This window comes from Montipora capricornis, chromosome 13 (assembly GCF_036669925.1).
Source record: "Montipora capricornis isolate CH-2021 chromosome 13, ASM3666992v2, whole genome shotgun sequence".
Classification (NCBI taxonomy): domain Eukaryota; kingdom Metazoa; phylum Cnidaria; class Anthozoa; order Scleractinia; family Acroporidae; genus Montipora; species Montipora capricornis.
In genome coordinates this window covers 27,227,453-27,244,952 of record NC_090895.1, presented here as the reverse complement: position 1 = coordinate 27,244,952, position 17,500 = coordinate 27,227,453, and the positions used below count along the sequence as shown (strand labels likewise).

The 17,500-nt window shown below is 39.6% G+C and overlaps 2 protein-coding genes across 2 annotated transcripts in view; one reads left to right on the top strand and one right to left on the bottom strand.

Annotated features, from left to right (window-relative positions):
• Window positions 1–1,647: 1,647 nt before the first annotated feature.
• LOC138029961 (bone morphogenetic protein 2-like) lies at window positions 1,648–6,522 on the bottom strand. Its single transcript, XM_068877803.1, has 3 exons — window positions 6,384–6,522; window positions 5,370–5,705; window positions 1,648–2,717 (listed from the first exon to the last, which is right to left on the bottom strand). The coding sequence occupies exon 3, from the start codon at window positions 2,449–2,451 to the stop codon at window positions 1,891–1,893; it is 561 nt and encodes a 186-aa protein (XP_068733904.1). The 5' UTR covers window positions 2,452–2,717; window positions 5,370–5,705; window positions 6,384–6,522; the 3' UTR covers window positions 1,648–1,890.
• Window positions 6,523–13,709: 7,187 nt separating this feature from the next.
• The window catches only part of LOC138028807 (ankyrin repeat domain-containing protein 17-like), a 35,418-nt gene continuing 31,627 nt past the window's right edge, over window positions 13,710–17,500 (top strand). The window contains exons 1-2 of the mRNA XM_068876432.1: window positions 13,710–13,925; window positions 14,140–15,081. Of these exons, the coding sequence (XP_068732533.1) occupies window positions 14,252–15,081 (830 nt within the window). The 5' untranslated portion in view covers window positions 13,710–13,925; window positions 14,140–14,251. The remainder of the gene's footprint in view (window positions 13,926–14,139; window positions 15,082–17,500) is intronic.

Genomic DNA, 17,500 nt, shown 5'->3' with positions numbered 1-17,500 from the left:
TGAAACGCCAGCAGTCGCTTTGTTGAATAGTCAAACGGAAACGCAATGGTTTGTACACTGCTTATCATAATAATAATAATAATAATAATAATTTTGTAATAAAAACTAACGATAAAAAGTCACGACGTTTCGACCCCTCGGAGGTCATTTTCAAGTGAGAATAAAAGTTTTAAGAATTAGCATAAATATGTAAAAACTAGATAAAAATGCGGCGAACGCCGAAATGTGATAAAATATGTACAAAAGTGTAAAAAGTGCTAAAAATATATGGAGTAATGAACGGTAGCTAGAGAAAAACAATAGACAAAAAATAATTAATTACAAGAACTGTTCTAAACAAATAATTTGGCGCGGATAGAGTCACACTGTTTGTTTAGCGTGGTAGCATTTGCTAAATTACAAGAGGGGCCAGTAACTAGAACATGCATAGTAGCACGAGATAGCTAAACTTACAAGGACAAAAATAACGGTTACCCGTACTTGAAAGTAATAGACCTATCAGTGCGCAGAAGTCTGTTGTTGTTGACGCACTGCCTGGCTGTACCCGAGCGGAGACCGTATTCATTGCGTATCAAGGGCCCCCCACAAGCACGACCAATGGAAAGATTAATTAAAGAAGTGCGCCTTACAATGGCAGTACACTGCCTCTGGTACCTGTTGCGGTATGACGGCCTGTACTCCCCCGTGTACTCTTGACATATTTGCAGCACCGTCATATCCTTAATTGGCCGATTTCGGTAAATTCGTCCTTGTTGTTGGGACTTGCAATTGCCGGGTTTAATTTTCGTGTCTTTTTTTCTAACAGAGCTCGCAAATATTTGAATCTGTTGTAATTTTCGCTAAATGTTTGCAGTTTTGTATCTGGTCTAACATTTTTTTCCAGATTTTTTAAACTTGTTTCTCGATGATCACCTACGGTATCGATTAGATTAAAAGAGTGCAGGCGAAAGAAAATTACCTGACACATGTTTTCTGGACTTGTTATTTGTGCAGAGGCCGGGACTGAAGACGCCAGACATGTACGCGGCTATCAGCGTACGTGCTAATTATCCCAACTAGCCTCATTGCCATGAACAAATTCAAAAGAAATTTTGTTCTCAAATGAGGCTAGCTGAGATGATTAGCACAAAGACAAAAAAATTGATTTATTGGCCGCCATTATGAATACGGTATGAGTTAATTGTGGATAAATTAACTATACCCTCAGGCTTGGCCTTCAAAATGGACCTTCTCATAATTAAATAAAACAAAAAGCAAGATGTCTGAATAACAGGCATATATCTCTCCAAAAGTACAGTCCAAATAAAAACATATTCAGTAACGAATCAGGAAAAGATTTATCATAAATTTATGCCTCTCAATATAAATGAGGTTGAGTGAGTCGCCAAACTGTTGAGCTCGGGAATGAACTAACAACTTTTCCCGGTTGTTGCGAGGTTTATCTTCTCTCCGGCCCAGGGACGTTTTTTCATTTTTTTTTTTGGCTTTTCTTCCAGTTTTCATGGGAGTGGAAAACGAGGCCGGAGTACAGAAATAAGACAGAGCACGTACTTTATGCAGGCATATACACTGAGACTGCGGACGCACCAAACACTCCTTTAGTCACGTCACCTATCTTTCTTAGCTCACTTTTTTTATTGATTGTTATTCACGTATGCTCTAAATTATTGGCAAAGTCTTTTTCGGATTTTTAGTGTCGATTCTTGGTACCAAATCATTAACTTTAATAGGTGCATCTCTGTGAAATATGGAGTACTAAAGGCAAGTATTTGAGTATTTCAGTTTTATGAACTTCACAAGGATTAGCTTAGTGACAACTATGGTGGATAGCTTAAAAAAAATCAATGTTCAGCTTTGTCTGTGTTTCCTCCCTTACATCCATGTTTCTCTTTAACGGCATCCACAGCTTTCAACTATCATTTCCTGCCAATCTTGTTTTACCGCCGAGCCGTCATCGCGAAAGAACAGCACACTTATGGGTGAGAACTTCGTCGGTGAGCAACAAACAGGAGGCACTTCTGAATTGTGCAGTGCCACTATGGTCTGGATTACGGCATGCCTTGTGGGGTTCACGGAGTCTGACAGAGGGAACGCACATTCGCCACTGCAGTAATAAGCGTTGTATTGTTTAGGGGCTATAAACACGCCCGGCCAATATTGGTCAAACTCGACCGTCAGAGGATGCCTCTGACAATAACGGGAATTCGAGTCATAGTTCTTACCGGGACTGCTTTCAGAGTCTCTTTGTTCACCGTGGTCATGAACGCGTCGCGCCTTGTTGTTGCTGAATGTGACAAGCAGAGGCTTGCTGTCAGGTGCGGCATGCTCACCACTGTTTAGTTGAAAGACTGGGTGATCATCATTTGCGATCAAGTGCACTTGGAGCCCGAAGTTCTGACTTGGTTTCTTTAACCAGTGTTGAACCGCTCGCGTCACGTCAAAACTATCCATCCCTTTACCAGTTGTTGGTCTCGTGTCTATTAACTCTGTCCGCGTAGGCCGTTTCCCAGCGGTTGGCGGCACCAACAGTTGGTAAACGTTCACGCGACTCTGCTGTCTGTCTGCAGACGACTTTCTGGTACCATCTTCTACCACTGAAAACGACAGGCGGAGTTCTGCATGAGCTTAAATTTCTTCACGGGAAAGAGACGAAACGTTGAAGACGAGATTCCATTCGTTTGAAGGAAAGTCTGACGCCGGAGCGGGAGGGTGCTCACCTGTTGTATGAGAAAAAAAAGAGAGTGAAGACTATTTTGTATTACCTAGATACAACGAAAGAAATGCGCTTGGCACTGCTAAACTATTGTTTACGAGAGGCTTTTAGTAAATTTTCGCTCATTCAACCCATTGATGATTCTGCTCAATAGTCACTGAAACAATTATACTTTATGTATTAAAAAAATTCACTGATTTAGACTGAATTAGGAACTGCAAAATACTACTGAATACTGAAAAAAGTGAAAGAAATTTTGAATACTTAAGTCAGTCACCTGAAGGCCTAGGAGCATAACCGCTGGTCGTTTTTGGCAAATTATTTCCTCTTTTTGCTTTGTCAGTTAGGAGTGAAATATAATCGGTATAATCGTTCTTGTCATTAGTGCTTTTAAAACCCATGTTGATGAGAAGTCTCTGTTTGACGGTTGGTGTAGTTAATTTCATACGCATGACTGATTTCTTATTTTAGACCTTATTAATCTTTCTCAACATCAATTATTTAATAAATTAATCAAACAGCCAACCATTGCAATTATTTATTGTAGGTTATTGCAATTCCTCATGACTTCTTACAGTTAGTAGCGTTACTTTTCAATTAAAACCCAAATCACCTCTATGTTTAGTTTTGCTTTCCTGTAGGTGAACAAATACTTTTCATTTTAATTAATGTTTAACTATCCTATATATTTTACAGTGTTTCGTTAATCACCTTGGGTCAACCACTAGATTAGCTCTTGCTATTTGGTCGATCCACACTCCACTTCATAAATCAATTTGCTTCACTCTTAATATCGATTGTATTGTAAGCTGTTTTCAGTCTGTAATAACTGTACCATCTTACTTTTCCTGTAAATAGGTTATGGAGTACAATAAACTTGACTTGACTTGACTTGTCATTCAAATTTGATAATGGCAAATTGCATGTAGAGTTGTTTCCACTCTTCCGCGTCCACTATTCCACATAGAATTTAGTGGAATTTTGAAAAGTTTGCTTTTGAAGGGATTTGGAATAAAAGCACCCGGACGAAAACCTCTTGACGCAAGGAATAGAACCAATGAGAAACTCAAATCATCCAGCTGATATCAAATTTGTGTAATTGTGTGTGGTCGATCGAAGAAAGATGGAGGCGAAGCAAAAGGCTGTACTTGTGAAACATGCGATGACTTCTGGCAGGCCCATTTCAGGAAAATGTCCTTCCACATGTTCCACAAGTTCTAGTTCGTGATACACATAATCCATGCCTTATGATTTTTTAACACAGTCACTGCAGTCGCACTCAGTCATAATATAGAACATGTCTCTTACGATGTAAACAGCCAACAAAATTAATTGCAAGTAACGATTAGTCGTTCGCAGCCCGTTCGCTAAAGGTTCAATGCTGATCTGATTGTAATTTTTCTCCATAGTCCGATTTCGTCAGGTCGAGTAGGAGAACAAATAAACACCAGGCAAACTAATGAAGACTGAATTCTGTGAGGAGGAATTCTTCAAAAATATAATGTAAGTTTTAGGGGAGGACAATGGAATTAGAGCGCGTCTATTTCAAATGCGAGATCAAAAACAAAATAAAGCGAAACGTTTTCACCACTGCAACTCTCCAGAGAAAGCGAAATTAGAAGTCTGTATCGACGAGCCCCACGTCTTTTACGAATTCCAACCCCAAACGAGAGTCTTAGCCAGCGTCTAGTAGATCTTTTAATTACTTCATGCTATAGTTGTTTCGAATTTTACTTGTGGCCTTTCCGTTCGGTTCGTCCGCAGCTGAACTACATACCATACTATCAAGAGAAAATGAGGGGACAGAGAGGGAGGCTCAAGGCGTTGGCCGGGATATGTTATGTCCACGAAAGTTATTTTTAGACGAGCGGAAGTCTTTGTTCTAGCGGAAGTCTGTCTTCTGAGACGTTCGCATGCAGTGTTGCCTCGCTCTCAGGTTCTTAGTGAAAAGAGAAAATGATGGCGCACGTGGAAGGCTGATGAATATATATTTTCTTTCAAACATCGGACCGAGGTTGGCCTGCACGCGGACGTCTCGGAAAACTTCCGCTCGTCTAAAAATAACTTTCGTGGACATGACATATCCCAAGGGCTGGACCGGGAACCTCCTTCTCTGTCCCCTCATTTTCTCTTGATACTATGTTCCTTAGACGGCTGCCATAAGAAAAGGTAAAAGCCAAATGCTCTGAACATTAAAAACCGGTTAGATAAAAAGGGTAGGTTAATATTTTAAGTCTATCGCTGCCGTGTAATTTTTTGCAACAAAAGAAGCCTACAACGTAGTACTCCCTTCAGTAACTATCACTGAACATCGCTCTCCCCCCCTCCCCCCCCCCCACCCCCTCCTCTGCCAAAAAAAAAAGTGACACCAAACATTTTGAAACTGGATTTAAATTGTAATTTAGTGCTTTAAAAGGTTTAAAAGGTCTTATCGATCGACCCAGCTTTATTATATACTCTTTTGTCTACAGTGTAAGCCGTCATTTTATTAGTCATCGATTATTACTAAAGAGCAGGCAAACAGGAAAACTTAAAATGACTCTAAAACAACTTACTTTACTTACTTTAGAACGACTGACAGTCAAGAAATCTATCAAATGTAGCCCAACTTAGATACAGGCTTACGCCTATGAGTCTCTTAGCGGCATTCTCTTACCTTCATCAAAAAATGCCTGGATGTTGTTGGCAGAAGTCCACTTTCTGTTATTGGTAGAATTAGTGAAAATCCCTTCCTGGTCATTGACCTGATTATGATACAGGTCAAGCATGTACTGAGGTACCTTTTTCTTTCTTCCTGTCTTTGGCTTGGTAACGTTTGTAATGCCTATACACGTTGCAAGAAAATTTTTTTCAAATTTTCAATCATTTCCGAACGCGACATGTTCGAGGTCTGATTTTTAGAGAGAGACGGTTCCACCAGACATATGGTTGCTCCAAAGAATAAACAGCACAGGCGAAAGATCAACATTTTTATTCCCCCGGACAAAAATTCCTTGAAACAAGAAGAAACAAAATCAATATTAATAAGTGAACTATATATGGGGGCTACGATTTTGTCTCACAAAGCCGATCTTTAAGTGACTTCAGTGGATCTTATCCAAAGTGTAGTCGAAATACTATTGAAGTGTTTAATGACTTAGTCGCACCATGATGCTTGGTAACGTAATTTGATAGTATATGTTCACTTAGTAGACAGTAAAACGTTCTTTGTACTTGCAACCTGCCATGATCTTAGTTTTCTGGAATGCAAACAGTTCGAAATTTTGACTGAAGTGGACATGTAATGGCTGTATTCACTACACTAAACAAATGGAAAACGTCGACCGTTTGATTATTTAATACCTCTAACGGAAAGAAACACACCTTGTGCCCTCAAAACTGGTGATTTTCATTTTGCAACTTATAAGTAGTTTATAAGGGAAAACGAAACGAATTCGGAGATTACTCTTTATTTATTGAGTTAGTTTTTTTGGTGAGATTACGTAAAATACAGTTGTAACGTAGTTTTATGTTTGTTTTCTGTAATTTGTAACTACAGAAGGTCAACAGCAAGTACTGTCTAGCATAAAATCATATACTAAACTAGGGTAGAAAGCAACGCTTTCATCACCTCTATACTGAGTTCCTCTTTACTTCAAAGTAATGAGGTTTCTATCTCTTAATAGCTTACCAACACAGTTTCTCTTGTTCCAGGTGCTAAATTTCCAGACAACTTGGCGCTGTTGTGAGATATGCGTTTAAGTTAAGCCCCAATAGCCTATTAGCTCCAGCGACAACTACAAGAACACTAGACCAGTGAGTCCTGAATTCCTCGTCATCAAATGATTGTTCGTGAAAACAATTAGGCCATCTAAGCTCAGAGTTTTTAGTGTTACCTAATCGCTTCACAATGATTTCTCCGGCATAGTTAGCACGTATTGACGTATTTTTGACAAGCGTTTGACACGTATGATGAGTTTGCTGGTTTCCGGTTTTACAAAGTGGATAGAGCACTTGAAAAGCTACCAATGAGAAAGGAGAAAAAGAACGCACAAGTTTAAAGAATCGACTGCTTGGTGCCGGTTACTAAACGATATGAAATCTAAAACATAATGAAATAAAAGCGAAGATAGAACGACACTTTACTACAAACGGTGTTTGATCTCCAGGACATGGCGATCAACAGATTTCTATAAAATACTTATAAGTTGCAACTCTGAGCTAAGATTGTCTAATTTTCACGTGACGAGGAATTCAGGACTCACTGGTCTGGTGTTCTTGTAGCTGTCGCTAGAGCTAATAGGCTATTGGGCCTTAACTTAAACGCATATCTCACAACAGCGCAAGTTGTCTGGAAATTCAGCATCTGGATAAATGGTTGTTCGTGAAAATTAGACACGGTTGTGACATCACACGAATTTTAATTGGTTATCTGTTGTCAGTTTGGCGTTTTGATCGGCTGGTTGGAAATACGAGCGTATATCAAGAAAATCTATTTCAATCAACTTGTAAATCAACGGCATTTTCCTTTATTTGTCGAATTACTTTTGAGAAGCATTTTATAAAAGCAATAGAAGGCTTTTGTCAGTGTTTTGTCCAGACTGCGTCTCGGGTTTGCGTAACTGTCTCGAATTCTCCCAAGCACTTGACTGTTTACTGCGTGCCGGCTCACTGCGCCATCCCTGCACCCATAACGATACACCACACTAGATAACTACTATACTAAATGACTATATATTATATAACGAGATCGTTAAATTATCCGTCACGCTTGTTTATCTTAAGAGGTTCTGTTGTTTGTGCTTTTTCCATAAGATGGGCTTCCCGAGCTTTCCTAAAAGAGTCACGTTGATTGATGATGAGCTTTTCGATGGGAATGTGCAACATGACTGTGTGAATGGTTATTGCTAAGAAAGTGTTCTGAGACTGTGGTTTGGATATAACTACTAGTGGGACTGAGTACAGGGCGTCTGTGTTCATTAAAACGGTCTTTAAGGCGACGTTTGGTTTCCCTGATATGAACCATGTAAATAACATTGAAAGTGTTGCAAGTAATGTGAGATTTGATTTTATGGTTTTTACCCGTATAATGAAAAGTGTATTCCGTACGGCCGTGTTCCGATGTAGGGGCAACTACGGTGGTGCAGATTTTACTTGTGCACCGAAAAGAACCGGGAGAATTATTACTACAAGGTGTTTTAGTTTAATTGGGCCCTGATAAGAATGTCACTAATATTTTTACAACCGGGCGGTAAGCCACCAAAGGAAGTGTTTTGAAAACGTTTTTGCCACGGTCTGATGAATAAAGCATGTTGGAGTGTTTGTGAATGATGCTAGTGAGGTTAGATGTGTTGGGTTGTATGTGATAACAAAAGGAATGGTTTCAGTTCGTCTTGTCATTGAGTTCCTGAGCGCGTCGGCCCAGGGAGTTTCAGAGGCCCGCTGTATTTGGGTTTTGAGGAAGTTTCTGTCGTAACCAAAGTTAGCTAGGTAGTTTGTTAGTTCATTTGTGCGTTGAAGTATGCGTCATGGCTGGAACAAATTCGGCGTAATCGCCCGGGGGGTAGGGGGGGGGGGGAATTACTCCCTTATAAGGTCTTAATGGGGACGTGCGGCCAGCAAAGGTATGTTTTTCGGGATTTTTGTCTTAATCAGGGTATCGATTTATCACATTTGTCTTAAACTGGGTTAATTGTCTTAAACAGGGGGGTGACAAGAAGGAGTGAGAAGATCTTCATGTTTGTCGGTGGGTTTGGTGGAAAGATCAGTTTCTATGGAGCCATCCTTAACTGAAACCATGACGTCAAGGAATGGTACGCTAGTGAAAGCGAGTAAATATGTGAATTTGATGGTGGAATGCAGGTTGTTAAGATAATCGACAAACATTTTCAGTTTATCTGGGCCTTCGGTCCAAATCATGTAAATGTCATCGATAAATCTGAACCATATGTGAGGTTGATGGGGTTCGTGACGGAGAGCGTTTTTGTTCGAATTACCCAGAAAGAGGTTCGCGTAAGAAGGAACCGTCCTCGTTGCCATAGCAGTGCCATGTTTCTGAGTTGAGACAGTTGAATGTGAAGTTGTTCATGGTAAGGATCATGCGAACGAGTATACATATATACAGTATATGTATCTACATGAAAATTATAGAATGGCTAATTCAAAGTCAGCCCCTCGACCTCTGACCCCAAATTAACCAAAACTATTTCATTAGCTAATTGCTTGCAATTGACTTTTAAGTCAATTAAGTCTTAAAGAGTTAACATTAATTTCACTTCGGATATCCCCCTTTGGCAATTGATTTCGAATATCAATGATTTGGTGGAAAAAAATAAAATAAAAGTATTTTTACAGAATTCTGTCACCGTATATAAATAAATTCAAATGTTCTTTACTTTAACGCAGAATTGACGGTCCTCGCTTTGAGACAAATTTTTCATGCGTGCTCTCCACTGACTTTTCAAGTTTAGCCATCTATCACTGACTATGTATTCTCAAACTTAAAGTATTTAAGAACTAATTTATTGAAAAATATCTACAAATGTTATAGTTTCCGGTTTCCTCTACCCACTTGACCGATACAATGATCCTGTAAGCAATGAAAGTTCTTTATTTACACGCATGAAAGAGTTTTGGCCGAAAAAAACGGAGAACGAACTCCCGGGGTTATTATCAGTTTTTAACCGGTCACGTCTGTGGAGTGCAGCCATTCCACAAACTCTTGTAACGTTCACAAGTGTCCACTTTGAAAAACTTGCATGCATCACCAGGAAAGGTCGAGGACTGCTGCCTGTCGCGCGCGCGGAGTGGTGGACTACATGGTAGCGGGACATTTGGTTTGATGCGGCGTCTGGGCCGTTCTTTTCGACATCTCTCAAATCTTTCGAAAATGACGGCCTGTTGTCTTCTCTCTATTTCAACAACATATGTTTCAAATACTAAGAGAGTTATGAACATATGTCGCTCAATTCTATTATAACGATTAAAAACACACAATTTTTACTTTCTTCGCTTTCTTCCGATTTCTCAGGTGGGTACCGGCATATCGAGCTTTTAGTGATACCGACAGAAAAGAGAAACCAAGGGGTTACAACACCTCGTTTTATTTCTCATTTCAATTAATGACTCTCGTGCTTCATACCCGGCCCGGTAAAGCAGGCTTATATTTGTAGTTGGGCCCTCTTTGCTCGCCGACCTCTTTGCTTGGAACAAGTTGCTCTGGAGACTAACCACATTGGCAGGAATGCTCACCGAAAACTGATTCGTCAAGCTTATTGCAAGAAGTCGGTGTTATGGGAAAACATATGCATAAATATAAAATTAAACGTGTTTTTGTAAACAATAGGGCAGCGATACCTCGAGACGGTTGGCACTTTCACTCGGCTTGATGCTATACTGAGAAAAACAAAAGACTCTTAACTCTATCTGTGAAGCTTAATTAACAAAAACACGTGCTTCAGTGTATCACGTGGAGTTGTCTTGTTTTTCTTGTGATTCTCTTTATGTGTGTGTTTTTTGAGGCGGAAGGAAACGAGAAAGAACTGGATATGTGTGGAGTTTCCTCTCTTTCCGCTCAAGAGAGGAAAAGTTCCAAAATAATTCAATTTTGAATAATAAAATCGCTTGGTTCCGACAGATGACTTTTCAATGGACGGTTCTTATCCCGAAGGATAAAGAGCTTTGGTTTCTATAGAACCTGTGGTTGCTGCGTTAGTGACGACTTTAGTGAAACTGGCACAGAAATGGGTTAATTAACCCGAGTATCAGCCCTTCCTGAGGGATAGGGCGTCAGGGAGGGGAGGAAAGGAGACCTTTCTTCTAAGAAAAGCCTGATACTCAGGCTATGGTACGAGAGGTTTTTCTCCGGGTACTCCGGTTTTCCTTTCTCAGCAAAAACCAATATGATTTGATAGAGTGAGTTTCAATCGAGTGTCGTAAAACCAAAACCAAAATAATTTCTTTGGCCAATCAAAAAGGGCGGAGACAATCTAGTAAACCAATCAAAACTCGAAGTAATTACACGTAGCCGACACAAAAGGCCGGAAAATGTGCACATGTAAGCCACGACTGGTTTTGGTTTCACTTCTGATTGGTTGAAAAAATGGCGCGAGAATTTTGAACCAATCACTGAGTGAAGTAATGCAAATGCCCAAAACCAAAGCAATTCGATAATTACTTTCGACACTCAATTGAAAACCGTTCTATGTATTAATTTGATTTGATTTCATTTGTTTACGACCCAATATGCTATTCAGCTTTAAACATTATCGAGTGAAAATAAAGTTCTATTATTATTATTATTATTATTATTATTATTATTATTATTATGGGTTTATTAACTGGGTTGATATGGTAACGATGATTGGCCACCGTCACTGAGAGCGAAGGGCTTACCCTCGAAACGTCAGCTTTCAAATTTCTTTACGGTGGCCAATTTAACATATCCGGTCGGTTGATAAACACATTTCGGTTTTCATCCGGGCCTGTTTGCTACTGGAGAAGTTGCTTCCTTGTCTACGGAGATCTTTGATTAAGAAAATAGTTTCAGATCTCATATTTTATGATTTGTGTGACTCCTCAAGAGGGTTTGCGCTGATGGTTCAGCAGTACGGCAGGGTGCAGCCCACTAGCTTGGTCATTAGTTGAAGTATCGCTCAAGCCTGGGCTTTTTCAGGATTCTTCGTAACTGCTTATACTGCGTGTCGGCTCACGCACTTTCGCATCCCCGGGGCATTATTAGCTATGATTTTCATTCTCGTCACCAGAGTCTCGAATCGACCCAAGGCTCTGGGAATCTGTATGTAGGAAAACATGTTCCGTAGGGTTTTTATAGCCAAAAATTGACTAGTTGAACCTTACGGCGCCTGCTTACCCCTCGTGCTAATATGAATGCACCAATTAATTGTTCTCAGTCACGAAAACCAATGAGAAGACATTTTGTTTCAGGGTTCCTCAGAGCACTTCTCTCCCTCAATCAAGAGGAGAGCTTTGGGGACGAGATTGCCATGATCCTTTGATTACAGATGGCCGAATTTATGCTAGAGACGAATAACTCTCTGCCAAGACACTCTGTAAAAACGTGCTAACAGACGAATCAGCTGAAGACGAATTTTGGTCTATAATTTGTCTGAACACCGGATTTATATTTAGACAATTGCAGACGATTTATCCGCCTTAGACGAGTTATATATTCGTGTCTAGTATAAATTCGGCTAATCATTTCCATGATTCATATATATAAGCATAGAGATTTTTATTTTAATCTCTTTTTGAATGTTGAGCAGACGCCCTCTGGCCTTTAAAATAAATAGCGCGATTCTTTATTTTAATAGCAGCACCGACTCAAATTCTTATCCGAAACGTAAAGTGATTATACGCTGAATACTATTGTTCCTATGACTTATGAAAAAAAAACTCTAATTATCTGTAGTTTGTATTGCACTATACGAAAACAGTGGCCTCGGTACATCAGTAAAGTGAAAAATTATATCTGAATGAAAACCTGTAACTGTTTTTCAAGATCAGGTATCCTAAAAGGAACCACGAGACATACTTGTCTGTAAAGTATTGCATCAGGGTTTAATTTATAGTTCGGAAACTGCCACTGGTGATATCTTCATCTCATCTTCATTCAAGATAGATGCTATCGACTACCAAAATCGTATGTCATCGTAGCATCTCTAAAAAGTTATGAATAGGATCGAGATCAGCCGATAAAATAATCGGTGTCTGGTTGGGATATCCGGATGGGAGGATCAAATTCAGTGACGTTTTTCACCTGGCTAGGTACAATATACGGCAAATGATATCTGCCTTCAACGTGATTGTATGTAGACAGAGGCCGCGGACAGATTCGCTTGGCAATATAGATTTTGAATTACCCCATCCCAACTAGCCTCCACACTGGGAAACAGGGGTGGCGCAGTGAATAGATCACTTCCTTCTCATCAGTGTGACCCGAGTTCGATTCCCAGTCTCGGCATCACGTGTGATTCAATTGAATTGGATGGTACTCCACTCTTCAGGGGCACCCAACGTCAATGTTCGGAAATATCTGTTCGGAAGACGATTTGAGATCTAGAATTTTCGGAACTTAATTTGCTGTAAAATTTCTTGCTTGCCTGCCTCTCCTAGGATTTTCGAACATCTGAAAAATGGTATAATTGCCCATTTTTAACGGATTTTTACCCTAAAAAGGTCACCTAGAATTTTAAGGAGCCTTTTTTCTGGCTGAAATTTTCGAAAAGGTAAGTTTTGATCCCTATAGTTTTCGGATCACTAGACTTTCAGCAGGAAATCCGAACAGATGAAAAATTTTTAGGGGATAAAAATATGCCTATATCTATCGCTTAAATACTGAAATACGTTTAACGATGCTATTTTTAAGTGGTCTTTTCAAAAACCAACCTACGATTTTGTATGAGTTGATTTGATTTAATTTCTGTATTTGGTGCCCCGACGCTGAAAACAGTTGACACCAACTAAAGACAGCAATAAAGATGTAATTGCAAACATTCCCATATGGACAAAAGGTTGCGAAGGGCTGGTTGATTTGTAACGCCGTTGGTCCTAATAAATTTAGGGCCAGGAAAATGAAGATGGTCTTTGCATGTTCGCACCAGTTTTCCTTCCTCTTTTAACGATAACTTTTTGAAACTACAGTTTCAAATACAGTGTGAGAGTTTTCTTGGACGAAATTTTTTTATTGCTGAAAGTAGAAGAAATATATAGAACCACGTTAACTGCAAACGTGTGGCTAAAATGTGTATTTTGTCCAAAATCAATGAAACCTGTTCGATTTTAGTTGATTTCTGGCTCAAAAACACTGACGAAATTACTAAACGAGTCCTCGCCAGGGTTGATAACCCAAAGAAAATATGAAAATTACAATGTAAGCGAATCGCGGAATTAACCCCTTCGGCAACATATTTATGACGCAAAGGATGGCACGCCAGAGAAAATAAATAACCAAAAAATAGAGAAAGGTCATTCGACCGCAAACATTACTGCGCTTTATGTAAGCGGCTCGGTTACCTGGCCCTCAATGTGCATGTGTTGATCCTGCGCGCCGCACCGGCCACAAACAGCTAACAATTTGTGAGAGATAATAAGTGATTTCGACGGGGAAAACTTCATCACTTTCCCGTGGATGAGGTCCTTGGTAAATCCCCCACACCTAGCTATTTTATACCTTTAATTCTGCGGCCGTGCTTGGTCGCTAAAATTCGTCAAGGTATGGGAGTTTCAATTTTATTCTTGAATTATTAAGTTGTATGGTAAGTCGAGGTTCATAATTTACATGCAACTGTTCCCTTGAGAAGAAAATGTTGTACTAAAAACAGGGGAAGAATGAGATTAAGGTACTAATTTGTACAGCTGATGTTTCGTTTTGTGTGTTTTGATGGTGTTGTGTTCTAATACGTAGTTTCTTTACACAAACTTAATAGGGCTATGAAATCTCGTCGAAACTGAATCTCCACGGGCGCCCTCCCTCACTCTCACAGCGCAAGGGGTTCGTATTAAAGTGGAGGACATTTTGGTCCACATTTCTTGTGGACGATGAGTTCAGGTGAAGAAGAGAACGATGAAATTCCCGAACCAGGACAGATTGACGAAACTGACCCCGTGTTCCGTTCTGTAGCCGAAGCGGACGTGAGTTTGGACGAGATGATGAGTCTGGCATGTCGACAAGGGAAACTTGACATTGTGGAGTTGTTGTTGGAAAGCGGTGCACATGTTGATTACCGAAACAAAGCTGGAAATACACCGTTGTTAGAGGCGTGCAGTCAAGGACATGTTGATGTAGCACGTTATTTGTTGGACCACAACGCCAACATTGATGCCCCAACGGAGACCACCTCTGATAGTGCCCTCACATGGGCCTGCACCCTTGGCAACGAAGCCATTGTGGAGTTACTGTTGGAAAGGACCTCAAATGTAGAGCATCGCACCAAAGATGGATGTACAGCACTGATGTTTGCAGCTTTGGCTGGCCATGTTAAGGTGGCTGCCATGTTGCTTGATCATGGAGCTGAGATTAATGTTGAATCAGACAGCAACAAGGACAGCCCCCTTACATTTGCCTGTTGGAAGGGGCATTGTGATGTGGTGGAACTGCTTTTGGGGAGAACTGCAAATATTGAGCACCGCACAAAAGAGGGTTTTACTCCACTCATGTTTGCTGCACTTGGAGGTCATACTGATGTTGCAAGGAAACTACTTGAAAGGGACGCAAGGGTCAATGTGCCAAGTGGAAGTAATAATGACATTCCGTTGACAAGTGCATGTTGGAAAGGTCACCATGAGGTTGTAAAACTTCTGTTGGAATTCAAGTCAAATATAGAGCATCGAACAAAAGATGGCTGTACACCACTTATGCTTGCTGCACGGTATGTATGCATTGTTAGAGGTTTTTTTAAAGGTTTTTTTTGGTCCTTGAAGGGGTAGAATTCTGAATCTCTGATCTTGATCGAGCACAGGCGACAACTAAACTGCCCCAAATGTTGATTATAATAATTGTATTGTCGGAAACAGTCTCGGAGAGCTGCATGATATGGAGGTGGATGACATCATGAATTTTTTGCTGGCGAGCCTTAGCGAGGCAGCAGCCTATTCTTCATATAAGCAAACAAAATCAAAAATTGTGGGATGTAAGATCGGAAGCATGCGCAGTCGATTGTGATGTTATTATGTCTATAATCTGGGGTATTGATACCGGTGATGACGTCACATGCACGTGGAAGGGAATCTTACAGCCTCACAGTCTTCTAGTTGAGTATTTTTCCAGTGGGTCGTCATTGATCAGCATTCAACCGTACATGTTCAGTCTTTGAACTTCTTAACATTTGACCACCGAGTCAAATTGTTCTGCAACGTCTTCAACCGTTGAGCGAAGAGGAAATCAATTCTGGCGCTAGACCATGAGCAGTCGTCCTTCTTTCCTCAAAGCAACGCATGATGGGTGAAATTATTATTTTATACAAATGCCAGTGGTAAAAACAAGGCGTGTCATGCGATCCCGCACTCTACTATGTCAAAGGAAAATAAGAGACTACTCGCAGTTTATTCTCAAGCATGACAATAAATTTAAATTGTTGTTTGCTCAACTACGCTCAGCATTTCTCAAAAGGTAACTCTTTGCTGAAAAGGGGCCAGAAATTTTAGAAGAACAGAAGTTTAAATTCAAAGAATGAACTGACATGCCATTGTTTTTGAAATTATCCCTTTGCTTATAAAATAGTAACGCCTGCCACACAGGCTAAAGATATGCACACTTTTCTTCGCTCTTTTAATACTTTCATGCACATTTCCAGTACCCTCTTGCTTCAAACATTTGCGGCTGTTAAAAAAAAAAAAAACCAGTCACTGCTCCCAGTTTCCACACCAGCGCTCACTTTTACACTGAAACTCCAAGTTTTATTGGGTAAATGCTTATGAGTGTAATTTTTGAATCGAATAAATGTATATATTTGAAATGCAGGGAGAAGTGATTCTTGCTCTTATCTGGACAAGTTAAGCAATTTCTCTCACAAACAACTGAAAAATTCTGGTGTCTTCAGTGGGATTTGAACTCATGACCTCTGCGATGCTGGTGCAATTCTCTACCAAACTGAGCTACATGTATGAAGCCACTCAGTTGGGAGCAGGTTAATTTGTTGGGCCCATGTGTTTCCCTGATGTGTTCCCATGAAAGGACTTGATGAATGAAATAACAACAACTAATATGACTGAACTGCGCCCAAATGATTGTCTTCATATCGCAGTCAGTAGAGCATTGCACAGGCATCACAGAGGTCATAGGTTCGAATCCTGTTAAATCTGGCAGAATTTTGCAGTTGTTTTAAGAGAGGATTACTTTTCCCTTTCACAGTGTAATTTCCTTCAGACACATTTTACAATGATTTTATTTGAAGTCGTGAATAATAATTGTGAATGTGACAAGAAAGTCCAATAGAAGCTGAGAGCTTATTGTCATCAGGCTTCCTCATTATGTACAGTTGATGGAAAATACAATATAGGCTTAATGTATTCATCTTTTAAAAAAATTATTGGGACATCAGTAAAAATACTTCTTGAAGTATCTGACACACAAGATATATAACATAATTCAATTTGTTTTTGTTTCCCTTTTGGCATCAAACTACCCTTGCTTTGTTGTGTTTGCTTTTGCTCATTTTGTTAATTCTTTCCATTCATTTCTTCAATTCTTTATTTGCCTGTCGCATGGGTGAACTTCGCATCCAATTTATTTTGGATTAATTTTGTGATGTTTAACACTCTCTATATCCATTCAAAAACTATGCCCCCGTAAGAAAATTTCCAAAAAATGGCTACATAAGTAAAGTTGTGGTTTAAATTTATTCTTGGTTTCAACTGATTACTTTTTTAAACAGTTTCTCTCTGTATATTTTATTGTCCATTATGAATGCGGGCAAGAGGAAATAGTTCAACCAGGAAATATAGTCAACTTAATTCACAGCATAAGTAAACAAATTTGGAATTTACTTTTTTATTTCAGTCATTTTGTTAAATACATGTAGCCTAAAATTAAAAAGCTCCAATATCTGCAGTAAATTGTTGCATGTTGTGTGTTGTTAACGACATGAAAACAAATTGAGGAAAGTTATTTTTCCTTTTTAAACTCAATATTGCACATTGTAGTTGGTTGCAAAATTCTTCAGTGATCTTCAACAATTGTAGGGGTACATAACTTGTGTGGTGTGGGGCAATATTGACAAATTGAACTCCCTTGATAGATGATATATACAGCAGATTTAATCAAAGTTCAAAATCTCAGTTCCTTGAGTT